The 21,404-nt window shown below is 42.2% G+C and overlaps 1 protein-coding gene across 3 annotated transcripts in view; it reads right to left on the bottom strand.

Annotated features, from left to right (window-relative positions):
* Positions 1-1,223: 1,223 nt before the first annotated feature.
* Positions 1,224-21,404, bottom strand: part of cbfa2t3 (CBFA2/RUNX1 partner transcriptional co-repressor 3) — a 35,410-nt gene continuing 15,229 nt past the window's right edge. Inside the window, exons 2-12 of one of the 3 annotated variants that reach the window (XM_016245912.1) lie at positions 16,981-17,127; positions 14,507-14,748; positions 14,312-14,401; positions 11,055-11,236; positions 9,473-9,753; positions 8,635-8,720; positions 7,397-7,625; positions 6,122-6,190; positions 5,362-5,415; positions 2,526-2,716; positions 1,224-1,929 (exon numbers count right to left, since the gene is read on the bottom strand). In XM_016245912.1, the coding sequence (XP_016101398.1) occupies positions 1,585-1,929; positions 2,526-2,716; positions 5,362-5,415; positions 6,122-6,190; positions 7,397-7,625; positions 8,635-8,720; positions 9,473-9,753; positions 11,055-11,236; positions 14,312-14,401; positions 14,507-14,748; positions 16,981-17,101 (1,890 nt within the window). In that variant the 5' untranslated portion in view covers positions 17,102-17,127 and the 3' untranslated portion in view covers positions 1,224-1,584. The remainder of the gene's footprint in view (positions 1,930-2,525; positions 2,717-5,361; positions 5,416-6,121; positions 6,191-7,396; positions 7,626-8,634; positions 8,721-9,472; positions 9,754-11,054; positions 11,237-14,311; positions 14,402-14,506; positions 14,749-16,980; positions 17,128-21,404) is intronic. The other 2 variants (XM_016245914.1, XM_016245913.1) reach the window with 2 other exon arrangements.

Below are 21,404 nucleotides of genomic sequence, written 5' to 3'. Positions count from 1 at the left end.
CAGTGAAGGTTTGAGTGTCTAGTCACCATGCCACCTCTCCACAGACTGTGGAACTCTGGGCTGGCTTTACTGCTGAGGAGGTGAAGTTGTTTGCGTTTGGTTACAAGATGAGTGCTTCTTAGTAACTTTGGCAGTGTAGTAAAAAGGTTTGGATCATGTTCTTTTTTTTTCACTTAAAATTCATTTGGGTTCACGTCAGTACAGAGAGGTGAGTCTGGTGTAGATTTTCTTGGCTCGCTAGCAAGGTAGTTAACAGGTTTTATTCTTCTTATTAATCATCATCATTATTATTTCTTTTGGATTTTTGGACTTTTCTTTTGCTTTAATTAAAGCCAAAAAATGAAATGCAGTGTGTCATGTTGTGAGGAAGTAGCTCTGTGGTGGAAGATATTCCGAGTGCTCTTGTCCTTTATTGACATTCCGCAGTGGCGGCTGTCGGTCATTTTAGAGGAATCCATCCTACATACTATATATTTAGTCCTTCCTGGGTCAAGACATGTTCAGAGTATGGTGCCACCCCAATTCACACAGAGCTCACCTCACTTAAAGGGTGTAGGTAACATGCCTAAAATTGTCTTATACATGAATAAAACATGTAATGTGTAACTATATGTGTTTTCCTGGCTTTCTCGGTGGCATCCAGTATAACAGACCCTGCTCATGTTGCATTAAAGGCACAATATGTAAGTTTTCGTCGCAAGAAACAAAGGCGTAGTATGATGACGCCGTGACTGAGTGTGGAATCATGGGAGTTGTCGTCTTCATCCCCACAGCCGATGCAATCCGACGGGACTCGGGCAGAAATCATGTTAATTGATGAGCTAATGTATTAAAGACTTATTAAGGTCACTGTAGTATGAAGCAGGGTGGGGCTAAAAGTCGTGGAAGCGAAACGAGGCCGCTGGAGTGATTGCTAATGAAAGACGAGTGCGATACACGGCTCGATAGCAGCAGAGCTTTTATTATGCCACAGTCGACTGCTTCTGCTTCTTCTGGTCATGCGTATGTGGGGTAAAACAGCGCTGTTTTATACTAGATACATTTGAGTGTATTGAAAGTTCCGTTATAATGCTACTCTGTGCGTTCGTCACCTGTCTAATAAAATGCATAACATATTAAAGTGTCTTTGGGGTTTCCATGTTTTCAACAAAATAAAACCGGAAAAATCAAGGGGTTATGACGTCATTGGCAGGCGATGCAATGACACTATGGACACGGTCCGTTACACTAGTTAAAATTGCTTATTTCTCTGGATTTAATCTTCAAAACATTTGGGATAATTTAAGTACACAGGTCAGCAAAATATAGAACACTGTTCTAGTGGTTTTGGGATATTTTCATAAAAAAATCTTACATATTGTGCCTTTAAACACAGTAGATCCTTTTGTGAAGGAATCTGAGCCTTGATGGTTTTTTTGGAGATTGAGAAAACAAGATCTTAATTTAGATGTGGAAGCCAGGTTGCCGTAGTTCATTTTGAGAGGATGTTAAGTATGGTGGAGGTTCCTCAGTTTGTTTTGGATGAAGAATGCTGTAGCAGCAGTAGACGTGGCTGGGCATGGGTTAAGATTTGGGGTTCATCAGTCAGCGGGACGAGGAATCCATCAGGGCGGGTGTTGCTGGAGTGGTTGAGCGAGAAACGCTGCTGGAGCTGGCTTCCTTGGGACTGCCACTGCTGCTGGTTTGCCCCACCAGGGACAAGGGGCCTGGAGGGGTGCTCTCGGAGTGTGTGGGGGGCGCACTGGACGAGGAGGAGATGGAGGTGGTAGATGGTGTCCCGAGTGGCACGCTGCTACTCCCGGGCAGGCCCTGGCCGCATACGTGATGGTGCTTCTCCCAGTCCTTGTGCTGACAGAAAGAACCACAGTAGCGTGCAGTGTTGCATCCGCTGCACGTCTCACTAGCCTTGCGACCACAGTTCCAGCAGCTCTGTAGGAGGGAGATGAACGAGGACTGTTTTATGATTGCCTTACAAACAAATATCAATCTCCATGCCATGATAAAGAATACACTTAAACACAGAATACAGTATCTTATGAGACTTATTGTATTTAATGTTGCATGTTAATATGTGGATATGTTTCCAAATGGCAAATTATCATATAGTAATACTTCATTTCCTTTGAGGAGGCAAGGGAGGCAGTGCCTCCTCAAAATATTGTATTAGAAAAAAAATATTTGTAGTACAAAAATAATGCAAATATTACAAAACAAAAAAATTGTTATAAATCACTTGTTTTTCTAAAGAAACACTGTCCAGCAGTGTAAAGTTAAAGCTGGAGTCTTTCTTGTCTCCCCTGAGCCCATTGAGTTTTAACAGACCCCCTGTCTTGTCTGTGACCAACAGTGGTATGTACACTATACAGTATGTGTAAAATACCTAGATGACCTGCTGCCTTTGCCAAAATGGGCAGTGAACAACCAGAGAACATTGTCTTTAGTGTGACGAATGAATTGAAGCAATATCCAATAGTATGCAGTATACTAGTCATCTATTCTGAACATTGGCTACGTGTGGTACTTACTTCACTGGAGTCCTCCTGCTGGTTAATGACAGTCAGTGCATCCTCAGAGGCCTGTCTCTTAGCCTCGGCCAGAGCTCTCTCCATCTTGGAGCGCTCAGCAGAGATCATCTCGTGAGCTTTCCTCTCAGCATCCGACACCGCCTTCTGCAGCTCTGACATGGCCTGTCTCTTCACTTCATTTACTGCCTCTTCTGGAAATGAGGAAGGAATATCAAGAGAAAAAAATAAGACATTATCCCCGTAGACCACTGCTGTTCCTCACAACATCCTTTATTGAGGCACTCAAAGCTTTCAGCTAGTTGCATCTCTCCAAACAGATGTACATCATCCAAGATTTAAAACATTCTGTCAGAAAAATAAGCTATTAATAATTGATCCGAACAACAGTGGTTACAATTATTTCTAGTGTTGATAGGCAGTAGACATCTTGAAAGGTTGTTCACAAGCTTGCCTATGTACCTAACAATACATTATTAAATATTTCATATTTTTTTACTAAGTGGATAAATGGCAGAACAAATGCACAACTTCATTACTGAGGCTGGATCGTTCCATATAGAAGAAGGAAAACCAGGATGACTAGTGGCAAACCTTGCTCTACCATTGTTCTACCAAATGCCATTGTTTGAGAGTAAATGTTTGTGTGTGCACATATATAGGCCTACGTGTGTTTTCAGGACACGCAGGTGTGAATGTGTGTACGGGTGTTGTCTAAAATAGAAATCTAACACCTGACTCATTAGCATTCTGAACATTAGGGTTCCTTGTGCCCCATTGTCTTTCCTTGGCCTTTTTAAATGTGAACATTTAACATAAATTCTAAAACCTAGTGAGCTAGGTGACCTAAACCACATTTTAGGGCATCAGAGTGACATTTCCCATGTGAAGGCTGTCCCAAACAATAGATGCATGCTGTCTTAAAATATTTGGCCAAAATCTAATGCAGCATTGCATCCATCATTTGCTGAAAAAGCAACCCCAGTTTCCCTGTTGAAAAAACCAGCACATGCTGGTTAGGTATGTTTTGACGCTGGGATGCTGGTTTAAGCTGGTCCTTTGCTGGTTTATGCTGGTCCTTTTGCTGGTTTGGACCAGCATAAACCAGCAAAAGGACCAGCATAAACCAGCAAAAGGACCAGCATAAACCAGCAAAAGGACCAGCATAAACCAGCAAAAGGACCAGCATAAACCAGCAAAGGACCAGCATAAACCAGCAAAGGACCAGCTTAAACCAGCAAAGGACCAGCGTAAACCAGCAAAGGACCAGCTTAAACCAGCATCCCAGCATCAAAACATACCTAACCAGCATATGCTGGTTTTTTCAACAGAGTTGCGTTGTGACAAGCAGATCAATGTATCTAAAATGGTAGGCGTTTTAAGACTACAAATAATTATATATACATTTGTATTGCATTCAGTATGGAAAATAATCATTGTAAAATAAAATTTAAAATGAATTATTTTACCCAGTATTTTTGTGTGAAATGATTATTTTAGTATCACGTTGTTAGTTTAGCAACATGCTAACACCAAATACCAAATTCTCATGCACCTCACATAAGGAGTTTCCTATGCGGAATCTTTAAAAACAGTCACTTTTAAAGTTCCATTTATGTTAGAATGCTGTCTACTTTTTTGTGGGGTAATGGTTTAGACAGAATGTGGGTGATTTCAGAATCTGTCAGGATATGATGTGCTTGGTGAATGCATGTGTATTGCTGCAGGGTGTACACACACACACACACACACACACACAAACATTCTTATTGCAGATTTTTCACATGTCTGGGCTCTATACTCTTTGCCCCATAGTGTGTTTACTCTAGAAAGCTGGTTGTGAGGAACCCGCTCATAAATATCTGTCATAACACACCCTCCATTCAATTCTCCATAGAGTTTTGCCTCAGGCTACTGACTGACTGAGTGAATGTGTGTGTGTTTTCATCTACATCACTACTGTCTCAGCTGGAAAGCTAGTTAGTATTCAGTTTGTTCTCTCTGCACCTCCCACACACATCTCCTCATTTTTTCATCCTGTCTCTGCCTTCATTCTTCACTTCTTTGCTTTTTTCTTAATCTTTTTGGTTCTCGCCAGTTTTTCTGTATCTTTGAAAACACTAGACTGCTTAATCAGAATCGGAACATGCACCACTAAAATTAGTTTGCAAATTTAATTAATTTTTATCAAGGAGACTTGGGAGCAGATGCTAGAGCAATTGGCACATAATGGAAAACATGGGGCGGCAATATTAACGTTTTAATCCCACAGGGATATGACAGTGTTTTTTTTTTTCCTTTTGCTATTCTCTTGCATTTTCAAAGACAGGCCTCACCAAAGGCCGAAGGACATGAAAATCTAGACACCCACAGGTAAGAATATTCATGTTTGGCACTCCTTTAATATCTCAATTAATTCCCATAGACTGCAATGAATTGGCAGTTTCTAAAAACATTTATCCTCCGAAAAAGGTCCTCCGTAAATCCTAGTAGTCTCACTTTTAGTAGCTAATCTCAGTTTTCGGTTTACCTCTGGAAGTTTCAGAAGAGAACTGTCAATGCTTTAAACTATGGTTTACACTCCACCAAAAAATCTCAATAGGATTTCAAATATTTTTCATCAAATACGTCAAAGTCTGATTTGTTTGAGCTATGCTGTCCACATTAATTTAATAGTTCTGCACTCTTAATACATGTCAATATTTGTTTGCATTAGGTATTTTAGGAGAAACACCTGCACATTTTTTTTTAGCCATAACTTGAAAAATTATACAGGGCCATCTATGCAATAAAATGAAAAAAGAGCAGGTTGGTTTGTAATGCGGGTGCTGTTACTCACCCTGCTTGTTCTGGAGTTGCTTTAATGCTGGCGAGAGCGGGATACTTGTAGCACCTGCATGAAAAACAACTGCAGTTAAAAAGGCTTTTGTCACAGTGAAACTGCAGCTAAGTTTTGCAGACAACAGCAGCATTATTCCAGCATTTTAAATTAGTAATGGCATATTGATTTTACTTAGCTGTAATGTTACTAGTGTGGGTCACAGTTAATAAGTGCCCTTTGATCTCTGACCTTTGGGCGAGTGACACCACCTGTGCTCTGGCTGACCCCATCAGTATTGTGTGTGACCTACATGGCACAGAGGGCAAGCAGGCTTATGTACAGCCCCCTAAACCTTTTACTATATATCTAACTACAGTAATAAAACAGACTCTAGTGAACAAGAACAATCCAGCTGTGCTTTTCTCTCACTTTTCTTTCTTTCTTTCTTTCTTTCTTTCTTTCTTTCTTTCTTTCTTTCTTTCTTTCTTTCTCTTTCTTTCTTTCTTTCTTCGGGCAGGGTCAGGTTTATTGGCCCTACCTGTGCTGCTCTGCTGTTGACTGCGGCAGGTTACTGCATTCTCACTGCAGCTTTAACTGCTGTTGTCTTTCATGGTCGTGACAGATGGAGAGCTCTTAACAATAACGGAACTCAACGGCCTTTCCCGCTCCTGGCCTTGCATAACTACGGCTGTGAGTCCCTGCAGGCCTGTGTGCATATGTCTGTGTGCACGTATGGAAGTAGGTGACAGTAGACAATGCACTGTCCAAATGCACTTACCAGCCTTCCGCCAGATCTCCTCGGGTAGGTAGCCTGACGGGGGCCGGTGCAGGAAGTCTCTGTGGATTTCTGTAAAAGAACATGAAAAAAGCGACTTGAGTTCACCTGGATGAGAGAAAAGCATTGTATACTCCCTTAGACGTGGAAAAAAACAAAACAATATAGTGCAACTTTGAAATCATGACATGCTTTTGGAGGTTGACAAGGATATCCTTACCAGATGTGATGCAAAAAATGGTTTAGTCCTAATTACTGCAATCATAAATATCGACAGTTTACTTGGCTGCTTGTTTTATTTGTCTGTTTCATTACACTGGGTAGACGCTATTACAGTGAAATTTCATTGGTACAAAATCCCTCTTAAACATTGAATATGTTGTGTCTGGCAGTGTCGTGCATTATTTTTGCTTTCAGTGACAATAAAAATTACTCGTTGTGCTTGGTTAGGACAGTGTTTCCCAACACTATTCTCAGGAACCTATAGTACTGAACATTTTGGATATCTCCCTTACATGACACCTAATTCAAATCATAGATCACTTTACTAATTACTTTTTTTAGTGGAATCAGATGTGCTAGCTTACAGAGACACCCAAATACAGTACTTTGAGTCCCTAGGAACAGGGTGGGTTAGGACATGGTGTGACAGACAAGAATTAGCTGCCCCATGCCTTGGCAGTGGCTATAGACAAGAAATGGTAGGGCAAAGATAAACTGTAAGGTAAGGTAAGTGGGATCACATGCCTATACATTTCCCATCATAAATGACATATTTATACATTATTTATACATAGAATTCGACTATTCGAATTCGAGGTACATATGTAAACTGCACACTTGTAAATAACATCGGTACATTCATTTAAACAATTAAAATTTTTTCCTACATTTCTACGTCTGTATATAGTGCATTATTTATTTATTTTACTTATATTAGTGTTATATCCCATTTCTACTGTTTTATTCCTGTGTATGTCTGCACTATCATGTACAGTATGTTGCACTATGTCCGTACTTTCTTCTGCACTGGAAGCTCCTGTCATCAAGTCAAATTCCTTGTGTGTGTAAACATAAGTTGGTAATAAAGCTCTTTCTGACTTCTGACTGGTCACCTAAAAAGACTGGTCGGATTTTTGTTATGTTTAGTTTTAAATCACATTAATCTGAGAGGTGTGTTGGCTAATGGAAACCACTTAGACGAGGGTGGTCGCTAAGAATGTGTGAGACATGCTGCGTGCCGAGCATCTGCGGCTGCATCTGCAGCGGTGCATGTACCTAGCGGTTGTGTGTCGCTGCTGTTAGGAGTGTTGGAGGAGGAAGAGTTGTGGTGGGGAGGAAGAGGAGGAGGTCGCTGGGTGGAGCTCCCACCTTTTTTCATATCCTCCACATCGCTATAGCGACGGATCCAGTGGTTCATCTCCTCACGGTCCGCCTCCTGGCAGCGTCGCAGCACGGTGAGGGAACGCCGCGTCTTCTCCACCATATCCATGATACAGTTCAGCAACTATAGAGAGATAGAAAGAAATGGGAAATAGTAGAAGAGGATGTTATGAACCAACATTAGACCAGTTACATCCTAAAGTCCACAATAACACTTCCACATTGCAACTTCTTTGGCCATTACTAATAAAAAAAGATGCTATATTTTATTTGACGGGCTGATGCAGTAGTGAGCAGCACAAGCATGAGGTATTTCGAACGCTTTTTGTGAGTGTGTGTGTGTGTGTGTGTAATCCAGTGGTGCAGTGAGCGGTTGAGTGGTTAAGCAACAATAGCCCTGCAACAGCTGTGCTGCCAGTGGGAGAAGCCAAAACAGTTAATTCTTCCCCTATGCTTCTACAGCCTTCTCTCACTCTCTTCCTCTTTCCTCCCATCTTCCCCAAGCACCCACCTCCCATCAATAAGATCTCCCATTATCCATGTGATGCCATTCTTCACTCTCTGAGTATGTTGTTGGCTGTATTTATTTCAGATTTGGATACAGTCCAGAACAAGCCTGATTTCACAGACTGCAAGCCTTGTCTCAGCTGCTCTCTCCAGTGGGAACGTCCTCCACTGGGTTCCTCACTCCATCTGTGGCCTTTTTATTCAATATGTGTCTGAATGTAAGTCTGTATAGAGGCAATGGTGAGGTGAGCAAAAAGCATAACAAAGACATCCAGAAAAGGTCTGAGCTAAGTCATCTACTATCAGGTGTCCATCGAATATTTGACACGGCTTATGTCTGTCAATGTCCACTCCACTATGGTGCTCTTCAGTTTTGTCTTTCACACATTTTACCTCCTGTACCACTTACTTATGTCCATTAGTTGACCTTGTTTTTGACTTGGTGCACCATCTTGGTCAAGTTGGTTATGGTAGTTAGATCACCTTGGACCAGCAACCAAAACTAATTCGAACCACATTAATCTGATATAACTTGTTTTTCCCTCATCAGAGTTATCAACTATTATGCTCTCTGCTTTATGTATGTAAGATAAAAAAAAACAAACAAAGCATCTGGTCACACATACGTTATCGAGGTGCTTCCATTCCTCAGCCCACTCGCGGTCTGTCAGCCGATGATCAATCACTTCCTCTTGACGTGTTCCATGCACGGCTGTAACACAAGCACAGCATTACATTAGCATACGCACAATGTAATCACAATAGAGAGAAACCATGTCTATGTATGTGCAATTCTTTAATGCTTTACACTCCTGCCATTCAAAATAATAAGTCTAAACCATAAACTCTGTTAGGATTAGCCATATTAAAATTTGTTGTAAAACAGCATGTATATATGTACACCTGTGACTGTGTATAATTTGAATTCTTGTTTAACACCACTTAAAGGGTTAGTTCACCCGCCACATCACCCTGGTGCCATTTTGGAGAATATCTGCATGACGCAGCTGACACAGAACAGCATAAGTTGTTTACGTCCAGCGGATATTCTCCAAAATGGCACCAGGGTGATGCGGAGGAGACGAATTGTTGAATAAAGTCGTTTTTTTCTTTTTCTTTTGCACACAAAAGTATTCTCGTAGCTTCGTATAATTGCGGATGAACCACTGATGTCACATGGATTATTTTACAGGTCTCCTTGCTACGTTTCTGGACTTGGGAACATTTCAGTTGTGTTGCTGTCTATGCAGGGTCAGACAGCTCTCAGATTCCATCAAAAATATCTTAGTTTGAGTTCCGAAGATAAACGAAGGTCTTACAGGTTTGAAACGTCATGAGGGTGAGTAATTAATGACAGAATTTTCATTTTTGGGTGAACTAACCCTTTAACTCTGGTAAAGTCACTGTAAACATGGCCCCAAGTAGCTTATTGGTTTATTATACTATACACTACATCACCCTGACCTGTCTGCCGGTGACGATCCCGGACATCCCTGTGCTCTGCGTGTCTGTAAGCGTCTCTGTAGTGGTGGGCGAGTGCCATGTCTTCCAAACGGTAGTGCTGTGGGGCAGGAGGGTTAGGATGTGGAAGGCCATTGGGTGGATGCGTCGGTAGGCCATTGGGGGGAGGGTGAGCAGGTAAACCACTGCTTGGGCTGAAGCGCTGACTGGGGCTCACTGTGCATGGACGTTTGGCCAGGTGCTCCGGGTGCAAGACATCCCTGTCCCCTGCACTCTCTTTGGTCCTGTTATAAAGATTGTAGAAATGCTGTAAAAAGGACATTTTCAAGAGGAAAGAGGGCTATTGATAGTTTTGCATTCTTGCAGTCTAACCCATCCCACCTCCCTCTTTCTCTATGCCCCTCCACTCATGTGTCCAAATGTTGAGGCCAGCTGTGAGCCATATGTGGACTAGCCTTCATATACCAAGAAAATGAGTTAAATCCCAACCTCTTAATCTTTCCCGTTCTCACCCGTTTCTCTCTCTCTCCTGAGCTGCTGTACTGTGAGAGCTGCTCCCTTTGGCAGATGTTCAGTGACACTGGCGTTTTGGAGCCATCTGGCTGGCCTGTGCTGCAGTGTTGATAATAATCTGTTTAGCTGAGTGCAGCAGCCAGGCATTCAGGGCTAAAGCTCCTCTCCCTTCTACGAGCATGAAATACATGTGTGTGCGAGGACTGTGCAAGCTTGTTTTCTTGCACTTGAGAGTAGAGTGCAGTTGGCTTGGACATCTGAATCTGGCTGCATGTACGACACCCCATCATGCCCGCCTCCACAACAACCTAAAAACTTCCAACCTTTTGCAGCATTTCTGCAGTTGTGGCCAGATATCCCACAATTCAAAGCAACAGCTGGGGCCCTTGCCGTGATATGGTAAGCCTAGGCTTCAGAGATGGAGGTGTATGGATTAAAGTTGGGCGATTGCCCATTCCTCTACCCCCACCCCTCTCTTTTTCTCTGCCTCTCTCTCTCCATTCATCCCTCCCCCCGGATCAGTTCAAGCAGGGGTTCAGCAAGATCACCATCTGGACACATCACTGACATATGGACAGCTACTGGGGAATTAGCAGGAGACAGTGCGGATGCGAGAGTTGAAGAAAAACAAAAGGAGGAGACAAACAGAAATATTGGTGCTTTAAATTCCACAATTAATTTTTTGATTGTCAAGAGTTCTAAATGTCTTGCCAATGTATCGAGTCTGTTTGTATGCATATGCGTTTGTGTGATGTTAGAGCATCTCATTCTGTTTCTGCTCCACAGGCAACTGGCAGACACGCCACACTCACTTCCACCTTCTCTCTACCCTCCTCATGGTCTCCTTCTGTGTGGCCTAACCTTCCCACACCCTCCACTCATTACATTGAGTGTGTGTGCATTTCGAAGCTAGACAGGAAGAAGTATGCCCAGGGCAAGGTTGTGTTGACATTAACCGTAGCTGTCTACATTTTTACCTTTTGCTTGACTTTGTAGATATTTATGACTTAAGGTATTTGTTATGAAAATGGTACACAGAAAGACCAGTTTGTGTGCGTTAAAGTGTGTATACCTGTCCGGGGTACGTCTCTTGCCATGCTCGTTGAGTTCCAGCATGATCTCGGAGGAGTCCAGGGGAGAGCTGGCATTGGCATCCAACAGCAGCTGTTCGTGCTGGGCCAGATACTGGGCTGGGGTCTGCTTAGCCATCCGAGCACAGTGAAGCAGCTCCCTCTGCAGGAGGGGCAAGTTAGCCTATCGGACAGAAAGGGAAATAAAATGTGGGTGAGAAAGGAAAGCATTTCTCCAGGATCAGTAGTGCTGGTTTGGTACCACTGGACCCAGACCCGGTTCTACGGGGATGCTAGAGGGTACTAAGCACCCTCAAACAAAATAAATAGCACCCTCAGTTAAAGCTGTAATAATGGCATTTCATTGCAGATTTGGCAAACTATCCAGTGCTTTATGGTTTGCACTTTGGAGATTGGTTTCTATTTCAACGTGTTTTGCAGCGTTGAGTAATAGCCAATCACAGACATATCTGTTGATTCCTTGTACTCAACGGTCAATCAAAGGCATTTTAGAATCCACTCACCGCTCAAATCGCCTGAGTATTTGCACGAAACAGCACGAATCATCTAATTATAACGAAGTTTAGTAGGTGCAATGTAAATAATATATTCATTGTGCAGCGTAGAGAACTTCATTGATTATAACAACTTTGTGAGATTGTGATTAACTAAGATGAGTGACAGCTTTTTAGTGATAAACGGAGCACTCTTTGCGCAATAGCAATGGACGGCACTAAAACCTTTATATAGCTAGCCTATATATTAAGGTTAAAGCACCCTCACTAATTTAAAAAGCACCCTCAGCGATTTGATTCTGGAGCCGGGCCTGAGTGGACCACTAGCAAAATCTGGTTCGTGAAGCTGGTTAACCAGTTCTTTCTGATCAAGCCAAGTTAAGCTAGTTAACAAGTCTTTTGGTGATGCAGGCTGGTTTATGCTGTTTAGTCCTTGTTTGGTATTAGTCTAGCTTATGGTTTGTGATTGACATTATTGGTAAATGCTGACCAGAAAGGCTTTCTGCATAAGTTGGTTAATAAAGTAAGTCTTGATGGTTATGCAAGTTAATATTCCTAGTGGGGGCAATCGTTGGATTATGCTAGTCAATGCTGGTTAATCTAGTCAACTATAATGTGTTTTTCTGAAGCTGGTTAACCAAATAAGGCTTGATGTTTAGATTAGTTAGTCCAACTTATGTTAGTACATCAGCATCCCAAGCTGACCAGTATTTAAAACACAGCATATTCTGATGGCCAGTTATTTTGTTCTTTTAATAGGGTTTGTGTTATGAGAGAGAGAAAGAAAGAGGATGAGATAAAACAGACACTTTCTCTGGCCCACCATGTGTTTGTGCCTTGCTGAGGTCTGCAGGAGAACTGTGCTGCCTCTCTCTCTCTCTCTCTCTCTCTCTCTCTCACCCTTGCTTTCTTGTTGTCTTTTTCTCTCTGGCTGTCAGTATAACACTACACAGCTGGCTGATGATACAGATGTGTAACATCAACACTCTGCAGGCCTTTGACAGCAGCCTGTGAGCAATGTGCTGGGTGCCATGTACCACAGTGCTCTGCTTTGAATAAAACACTCACACTATGAGATATGTCTTGTGTAGTTTATATCTCACTAACATGCACACATGCATAGTGGAAGATGGGGGGTGGGGGGCCTCCAAGGCAACTTTCCACACCAAACATTTGATTCTTCCATTCTGTGGTCAATGGATACATTATCTCTCTACAACCAGTTATGGGTAATATCTATATGCTGAAATTAGATTTTTACATTTGTGAATGTGTTTTTGAACTGTTGTCTCTAAGTGTCCCTATATTTTATGCTGGTCAGGGGAGTGTGGCATCTGACTTGAGGCCTCTTCAGTACTAGAACATTCTTTCAGCACCCAACTTGGGACTGACAGTTTAAATCTGTTTTATCACTATATGCATTGCAGTAGTAAAGCATGTGAATGGGTTGGATGTTTACCAGACACAGAAATGACATATGTATGTCTGTGTATTCACATGTGTGTTTGGGTTGGGGTGATTCAGGGAGTCATGATGCATCATATTTTTTGTCACTAAATCTTTTGCAATTAAGTATGCAATCAACATAGTGATTTCCAAGTGATTTAATTTCACATTCTGATCATGTATTTGTGTACATCAATGCAGAATCATTTGAGAAAGAATTACAATGCATCAGAGAATCTGTGTATGTGTATGAGCCCTGGATCTATGTGATGTCTGAGGACAGAAAGGGATCAGTGTAAAGACAACAGTGGCAGAGCAACGGAAAGCTGTGCTGCTTACAGCACCCACTGCAACATCTGCCAGGAAATCTTCTTTGGCCCACACCACTTCTCTCCACTCTGGGTAAACACAAGTGTGCCAATTTTAATGAATCACAAATGATGGCCATATGGAGCTCTAGATCAGCACAGCCCAGCCACAGCAGAGCAGGGGGGTTGGAAGAGGCTGAGGATGCTTTATCAAATGGCCTTCACTCATCTACACATACAGAAAACTATGTATCTGGGGTCAGGGTGAGATACAGAGTGAGTTTGTTCACGTGTGTGCCGATTCTGGCTGCAATCCATCTACCATCTTTTGGTTTGTCACTTTGCCTGTCTGTCTCAAAGTCCCACTACCCTCCTCCTCCTCCCCTTCCCATATGGTGCACCATAAGGAAGAGCTCCTCATACAGATAAAGAAAGACTTTTAAGAACTCTGGTGGAGTAGTCTCCACTTTAGACAGCACATCCACAGACCGTTCACCCATCGTCTGATGCATATTACATAAAAATGCCAAGAACTTTTTCGAAATGCAAATTGATTGGCTGGTTTTACAAAGCAGGGTGCATGCGTTTTTTTTATCAGTCTGTAGGGAAACAAATTCCCTGACTGCTACAATGAGCGTTTCCAAAAACGAACTCGGGATCACTGGACAAATTTTGCATGGTTCATGCTATCAAATCTTTGATTATATGCAAGAGATTTGTTTGTTATTAGAAAATTAACAGTTTTCAGATTTATCCACTCTTGGACCCGGTTTCAAAAAATAGTGGTTTCACACTCCCAAAACGGCGGATCTGTCTGGACGAAATGCCAATCCGATACAAAATGTTTGCGTATAAACGCGCCTCTGTGTGGACAGGGCCTAAGTGAACAATTCTTGGCCAGAACATTGCAATGCAAAGTCTCTCTATACATGATTACTGGCAGAAAAAACTGTGTATGTATGAGATTAATGTTTTTATGCCTGTTCTTACCTTGAGAAATGGAATGACAAAGGGACGCAAGGGAAAGTTTGTGGCTTCCTGAAGTTTGGAGTGGAACTCTTCAATGGTTAGAGTTGAGTTCTGATAAGAAAAATAAATAAAATAAATCCACTTAACTCCCAGTGAAGAAAAGAACTGTAGACAGTACACACAGTTCAACGATAAAGAGAGCCATTAGACACTCACCACTAGCCCCAGCACCAGGCTGCGTACACGTTCTCCAATCTCGGGCGAGATGTCGTTGCCAAACTGCTGCAGTGTGGTGAGGAAACGCTTAAGCTTACAGAGTTGTCGGGCTCCGCAGGCAGGGGGAAGCTGCTGGGTGGGCAGAGAAGCGGTAGAGGAGGTGGCCGGTCCATTGCTGAAGCCGTTGGGGGTTGAGGGAGCTCCGTTTAGTGCTGTGGGTGAATGACTGCTCCCGTTCAGCACTGAGGAAAGAGAGCCACTGTTTGTATTAGCATCATTTAAGTCACGCCAAACTCTTTTGCTTTCCTTTTTCTCCATCTCAGTCCTGGGAAGCGCCCTCCAGGAAGCTCCAACATAGCACGAAGAGGGCACATGCATTCCGAGAATGGTCAAAAAACAAACTGAAACTACAGATACACTATGACAGTAACGCAGCTCATTGCTCTGTACTCTTCACTTCATTCTCTACTTTGAACAAACAAACCACAAATGGGACCAGCAGCAACCTCTCTCTCACTATCTTTCTCCATGACATACACACATGCCGCCCACCTCATCTATTGCTCCCCACTGCTCACCCACTCACTCACTAAGACACAACTATAAGAGGAACGTGTTAAAGAGTTTCCAAAAATAGCCCCCTGGACTGGGATACTTTTATTCCAACAGCAGGTGTGCGTCTAAATCAGGCTGTGCACATGTCCACCAGCTGAGAGCAGATTTGCAGCTTTCTGAGTCCAGGCCGCCCCATCAACACTTCCACTCCATCCCCATCTCATCCCTGAACTATTTATTCTTGCTTCTGATAGTTGAGTGCCTTCTCCCTAACAGTAGGCCTTATATCTTATGTTACCTGCACCTGAAGCCATGACCACAGATAAACAAACATTATGCGAGCAGTGGACACAGCATGGGGGCTTAGAGTTACAGACCATAATCCTTCGGGACATTGAGAAGCATGTGATTGTGCAAACTCACCTCGGAAGCTAGCTTTGCTCCAGGTTCGGTGGCATGTTCACACTGCTGGGTAAGTGTGTGCATGGCTTCATGTTGCAGAACACAGGGTCTTTCATTTCGCTTGTGCCCCGTTTTATCTTGCCATTCCAGGCTGGACACATGTGGGTTTACCATGTGACCCCCGCACTTGTGTTCTGGTTTTAGAGTGGCAAGCAGGCTACGCTATGACCCATGGAACAGGTGAAACAACAAGGCCCGTCATTGCTATATAGGGTAGCGAGATCTGCCAAGCCCTGTCGAGCCTGATGCTGCCTGCGAATCCCTCCGTATGCAGTAAACAAATCTCTTGCTGTGTATCCTAAGCACTCACACACCCAGACAATGGCTCAAACTATCATACACAAACACTCTCAAACACTCTTGGTCATGTTGCAAGGGCATTCTGTACTATTTGAATACTCTGAACGTGACAATAACTCTTGTTGACTCATTTAAATTATTCTATGTTCTGGCATTACACTAATAAGCATGTTTATTAAGTGCATTGTCCCATTGTACATTTTTAAAGGGATAGTTCACCCAAAAATGGAAATTCTGTCATTAATTACTCACCCTCGTGTCGTTCCAAACCCGTAAGACCTTCGTTCATCTTCGGAACACAAATTAAGATATTTTGATGAAATCCGAGAGCTCTTTGATCCTCCATAGACAGCAAGGGTACTACCATGATCAAGGCACAGAAAGGTAGTAAGGACATCGGTAAAATAGTCCATGTGACATCAGTGGTTCAACTATAATTTTACGAAGCTACGAGGATACTTTTTGTGCACAAAGAAAACAAAACTAACGACTTTATTCAACAATTCTTCTCCTCTGCGTCACTCCTAGCGCCATTTTGGAGAGTATCACGGCGCATGTGCGTGCTTTCATCTGCACGTAAACAACACATGCTCGTGGTGCTGCTGACCTAAAACACGCATGTGCTGTGCCTTGTTTACGTTCAGAGGAAAGCAAATGGCAAAATGGCACTAGGGTGACGCGGAGGAGAAGAATTGTTGAATAAAGTCAAGTTTTCTTTGCGCACATAGTATAAACTATTTTGTCGATATTCTTGGTATTTTTCTGGACCTTGAATGTGGTAGTACCCTTGCTGCCTATGAAGGGTCAGAAAGCTCTCGGATTCCATCAAAAATATAATTTTTGTTCTGAACTTAATTTGTGTTCTGAAGATGAACGAAGGTCTTTCCGGTTTGGAACGATATGAGGGTGAGTAATTAATGACAGAAATTTAATTTTTGGGTGAACTATCTGTGGTGCTACTGTGGTGGTAATAAACTGCAGTATTCAAGGTGATGATAGAGTTGCCTCCAATGTGTTATTATTAAGTTAGCTACCTATAAAATGTTGCCAATCACACATACACTTGGCACATCACAATACATTGTTGGTCGGTCAATCTCGTGAATTCAGCAAGTTCCAAAAACAAATGTATGCATGTTTGTACTAAGACAACTTACTTGTTGTGGGTGTAAATGATGCGTTACGATTGGCTGCCTGGCTGACAGCAGGGGGTGGAGGTGGCATTGTGGGCGGAGTTGACCTGGGCTGGGTTTTGACATCAGCAGGTGAATCTGGCATCGTTCCAGCCTTCTGTCCTGTGCTACCTGTGGATCACATGACATTGACTCTTTTAGAGCTTTTTATGCACAACAAAAGTAGCAAGATGATGAGAACAAAAGCATGTACATTAATGTGCCTGAAGTCTCCTAACTGCCAGGCCACAGCTCTGACCAATATGTACTTCTACTCTGCTACATGGCACTTGTTCAAACTGTATCATGTTTGACACGTATGTTTTGTCTTGTTCACGGTACTAGATCATGCGTGTGACATTCTTTTTTCAGTAGTACCCCTCTAGTGAGTCGTTCAGACAGACTTATAATATTTCACAGCAGTAAATCTGTGCAGTCTCTGCTGATAGAGATAAAGTGTGGCTTTGGCAGACTGTGGCAGAGGGTAAATGTCACTGCTGTTGGAAACATCCAGTCACACCTGTTCACATACTCAGCTGCTGCTGACGGGACCCCTCTGCCCACCTCCCAAACCCCCCCCCATCACCCTGACATCCACATCAACGTCCTACACCCCCCACCCGCTCCCCCGCCTGTTGTCCGCTCTTGTGTGCTGGATGGACAGGCTCTTGACAGCCAGTGACAAGTGCAGCTGGATCTGCTGCTGTCCATCACGGTGCTGAACTCTTCAACAAGGCTGCGTTCACACCGACCCTCATCTCTGCTTCGCTGAGGGACCAAACATGGCAAGTCTTCCTCACTCTTGTCCGCCTGACCCGCATTGGTCATGTGACAATCCCTTTGTCCACCCAGCTCCCTAACCATAGTGTCACATGCTGATCTCCCAATTCTATCTTCTCATGTATAGCACACTCATCGCTGTCAGTTATGGGATGGAAATGTAGTTCATCAGGGTTCATGCCTTCACTCAAAACTATCAAAGCATAACTGCCCCAACAAACACCAGCGAACACCAACAGTTGTTGGATTGTGTTGGATCAGATCAGTGTTAAGATAAGATGTAATATGTCTCTCTGTGTGTGAGTATGTGGTCCAGGTATTCCCTACGTTGTGTCCTACCAAATGTCCCCACACATGGATAATAAAACAGACATTTCTGCTGGTCAGAACAGTTTATAATAATCATACTAACATTTCTTGTTTGTATGAAGGCTGAATACCAATAAAAGGTGAACATGTATTTATTTGCAAAAATATTATATAGTTTTATAGGAGTAAGTTTCATAGAGTTGGCCAATTAATTTTTCATAAGTTTGTAGGTACAGACATCTGTTGTGGCCGGTCTTGGCCGTTTTTTTGAGGCTTTTTTAATAGTGTTCATATCGATATCGGAATTATATCGTATCGACCGAAATTAAGAAATATATCAGGATATAAATTTTGGCCATATCGTCCAGCCCTAATACTAAATTACAAAATGCTATTATTTATTGTTTGTTTGTAAGGCAATGTTACTGTAAAAACCACAGAATGTTTGTACAGTATAAAAAAAACTATGGTCTGTTGAGAGTCCTCATAAAACACAAAAACCCAATGTATGTGTGTGCATTAGTGTTTGAAAGCACAGATATTCCAAAAAAAGTACCATCAGATTGTACTGAGATTAGCACACAACATCATTGGTGACAGCTCACATTTGCTACTCCTTAACATCATTTGTCGCTAAGAAGGATGCTTCAGATGCCACAAACACAGAGGAAAACTTCAATGCTCATTTATTCTACAGTCCATAAGATTGTTTAATGATCTCTTAAATGAAACTTGTATTTGGTGTTTTTTATTTTCTTATAAATTAATAATTGCCAAATTCATATACCATGGTATTTAGTACATTATGGTACTTCAAAAAACTGTGGAAATTGTGTTTCCAAAAAACACAGTATTACAATAATGCATATCCATAAAAACAGTATTATACCATGACAATTTGTTTGTTAGCATAGGTTTATCAAATGCACAAAAGTAAACATTAAACATGTGCATGTTTCACCTATATGTTGCGATGTTGTGTGTGAGCCTGTACAGAAGCATGTGTTGAGCAGCAGGCTCTCTGACAGGCGCCTCTTGTCTCAGTGCTGCCACTCACTGTGGATCAGTTGCCCTTACTTCTCTCCACTGTCACCTTCAGTCAGATAGACCTCCCGAAAAACAGCACAACACCCTGACCATATGCTGGGGCTACCAGCCCAGGCCATGTTCTGAGAAAGCCCCCACCGCCTGGCCGAGATGTCATGTGCAAAAATAACTAAACATACAGGGTCACAGCCAAACTACTAACAGCCAGATAATTGGTGCTCGACCTTAGAGGGATGACAGCTGCAGGAGGGTGACAGGGTATGAGGCTGGTCTGTGGGTTAGGGGCCACCTCGGCTCAGGGGACATGCCGAGGGTCCTGAGGAGCACAACATTTTGTGTTTTCCTGATCCTCAATCATATAGTGTGTTCTAAACCGGTGTCATGCTACAATTTTCCACCACCATGTAACAGTCTGTCCTTACTAATAACAAAAATGCAATGCGAAGTAATTATAACATATTTGATGCTTACACTGCCTTCAAGTAAACACATCATACATCATTCAGAAATTGAATTTTGAGGACTTGAAATCTGCATTAATATATCTAATACCTGTACAGAACGGCACTTTAGTCCAATGACATTTCATGATGGGCGGAGCTACTTAGTGCGTTGTGACAGAAATGGAAATCGAGCCAACAAAATTTACAGCTGGTAAGGACCACAATTTTCATTTAAAATGCACATGACAGGATTTATCGTTCGTTGTTTTACTCAGAAAAATTGCAATCTGTTTAGTGGTTTGGGAGCTCTGGTTTGGGGTTCTTTCTATCACCAACATTTGAGACAAAGCAATTGTCTTGAAACATTAATAAAGAACAATACATGTAGAACATTACACGAACAGTAAAATAACAATAAAATAGCAATAACAATAAAACATGTGCAAAGAGGGGATGTGAAAAGAGAAATTAGCTCTTAATTCTCATTTAAAGATTGACTGGTGCCCCAAGGCAATAAACATAACAAGGTATTAGAACTAATGCCATGCTGACCAAAATAGGCACAAGCTGGCCTGCCGTGCGGGGCTAACGGTGCACTGCTCTGTGCATCACTGTCCCTGACATTGCCAAATGTAGACAGGTAGAGAGGGATCTTGCTAAGGCCACAAGCCCTGCCTGTCCATCTGTCACTCAGTCCAGCAGCTTGCAGCCTCAGAGGGGCCATTAAACAAAGAACAGGCCAGCAAGCATTCACACAGACACACATCAGTCACACATGTCCTGAGGTAATGTTAATGTTAGTATTCAATAGGAGTTAATGTCAATATCTAGAGAGCAGTGTGGCCAATGGCTGATACAATATATATTCTGAGAGGTTATAAGTAGGAAGTAATTTCTGTGTTTTGACATTATTTAAGATTAAAGAGATGAATAAAATCCCTTCCCTCTCAGGGCTGCTGGTTTAAAACTTCCTGACAGAAAAACAGGCCATAATCTTCCTTTTAATTTGCTTTTAGGGAAGCAGCACATGGTAATTCCTGCATGCATTCTCGGGGGATTGTGGAAGTTGCCAAGACCTGGCTGCAGTGGCATGAACTCCCACAAGAGGACTGAGAAAGAGGGGCTGTCAAATATAAGTGAACACAAGGGAAGAGAGGCAAGTCTGCCCTGCTCTGCCTGTATCCACTTTGGGATTACAGATATCTGATTAATCTGACCAGCTAAAGGACACCGTAGGACACACACACACACACACACACCGGGTACTGGATTTAACTTTTAATACATTAGAAAGTCCATGTATGAGCCCCTTCTGTGACCATCTGTGCTTCCATAATGCCCAAACAAAGGAATACTTAGATAAGATACAAAAAGAGACAATGCTAACTGAAAAGAAAATTCACATTTATGACAGCTTAATCATTTGTAAAAGCAGCACATTCAATTGCTCACAACTATGTTTCCACCGTAAGGGAAAATTACTTTTTTTCTCAGTTTTTGAGAGAGAGAGAGTGATTTTCCTCACACAAAGCTATCATTTGATTTCAGACAACTTTAATTATACTGTAGTTATATATTGGCAAATTAATTTTTATTTTGATATATAGATTTATTACACATTCACCAGATCTTGAAGTAGTCTACATTTTTTACATCCAGTGTCTACTTAACAATAGTTTTTGGCATGAGGCACACTCTTTATTTCAATTTTAGGATTGTGTTTTTAGACACTGCAGACTTTCTTTTACAAGAAACATCTGAGATACATTTATATTTAAATTAAAAGACTGAGATCTCCGTTAAGAGCTATAAAGATAACTTCTGGGGGGG

Source organism: Sinocyclocheilus grahami, unplaced genomic scaffold, assembly GCF_001515645.1.
Source record: "Sinocyclocheilus grahami isolate Dianchi unplaced genomic scaffold, SAMN03320097.WGS_v1.1 scaffold772.1, whole genome shotgun sequence".
Lineage (NCBI taxonomy): Eukaryota > Metazoa > Chordata > Actinopteri > Cypriniformes > Cyprinidae > Sinocyclocheilus > Sinocyclocheilus grahami.
This window is presented reverse-complemented; position numbering and strand designations above follow the sequence as displayed.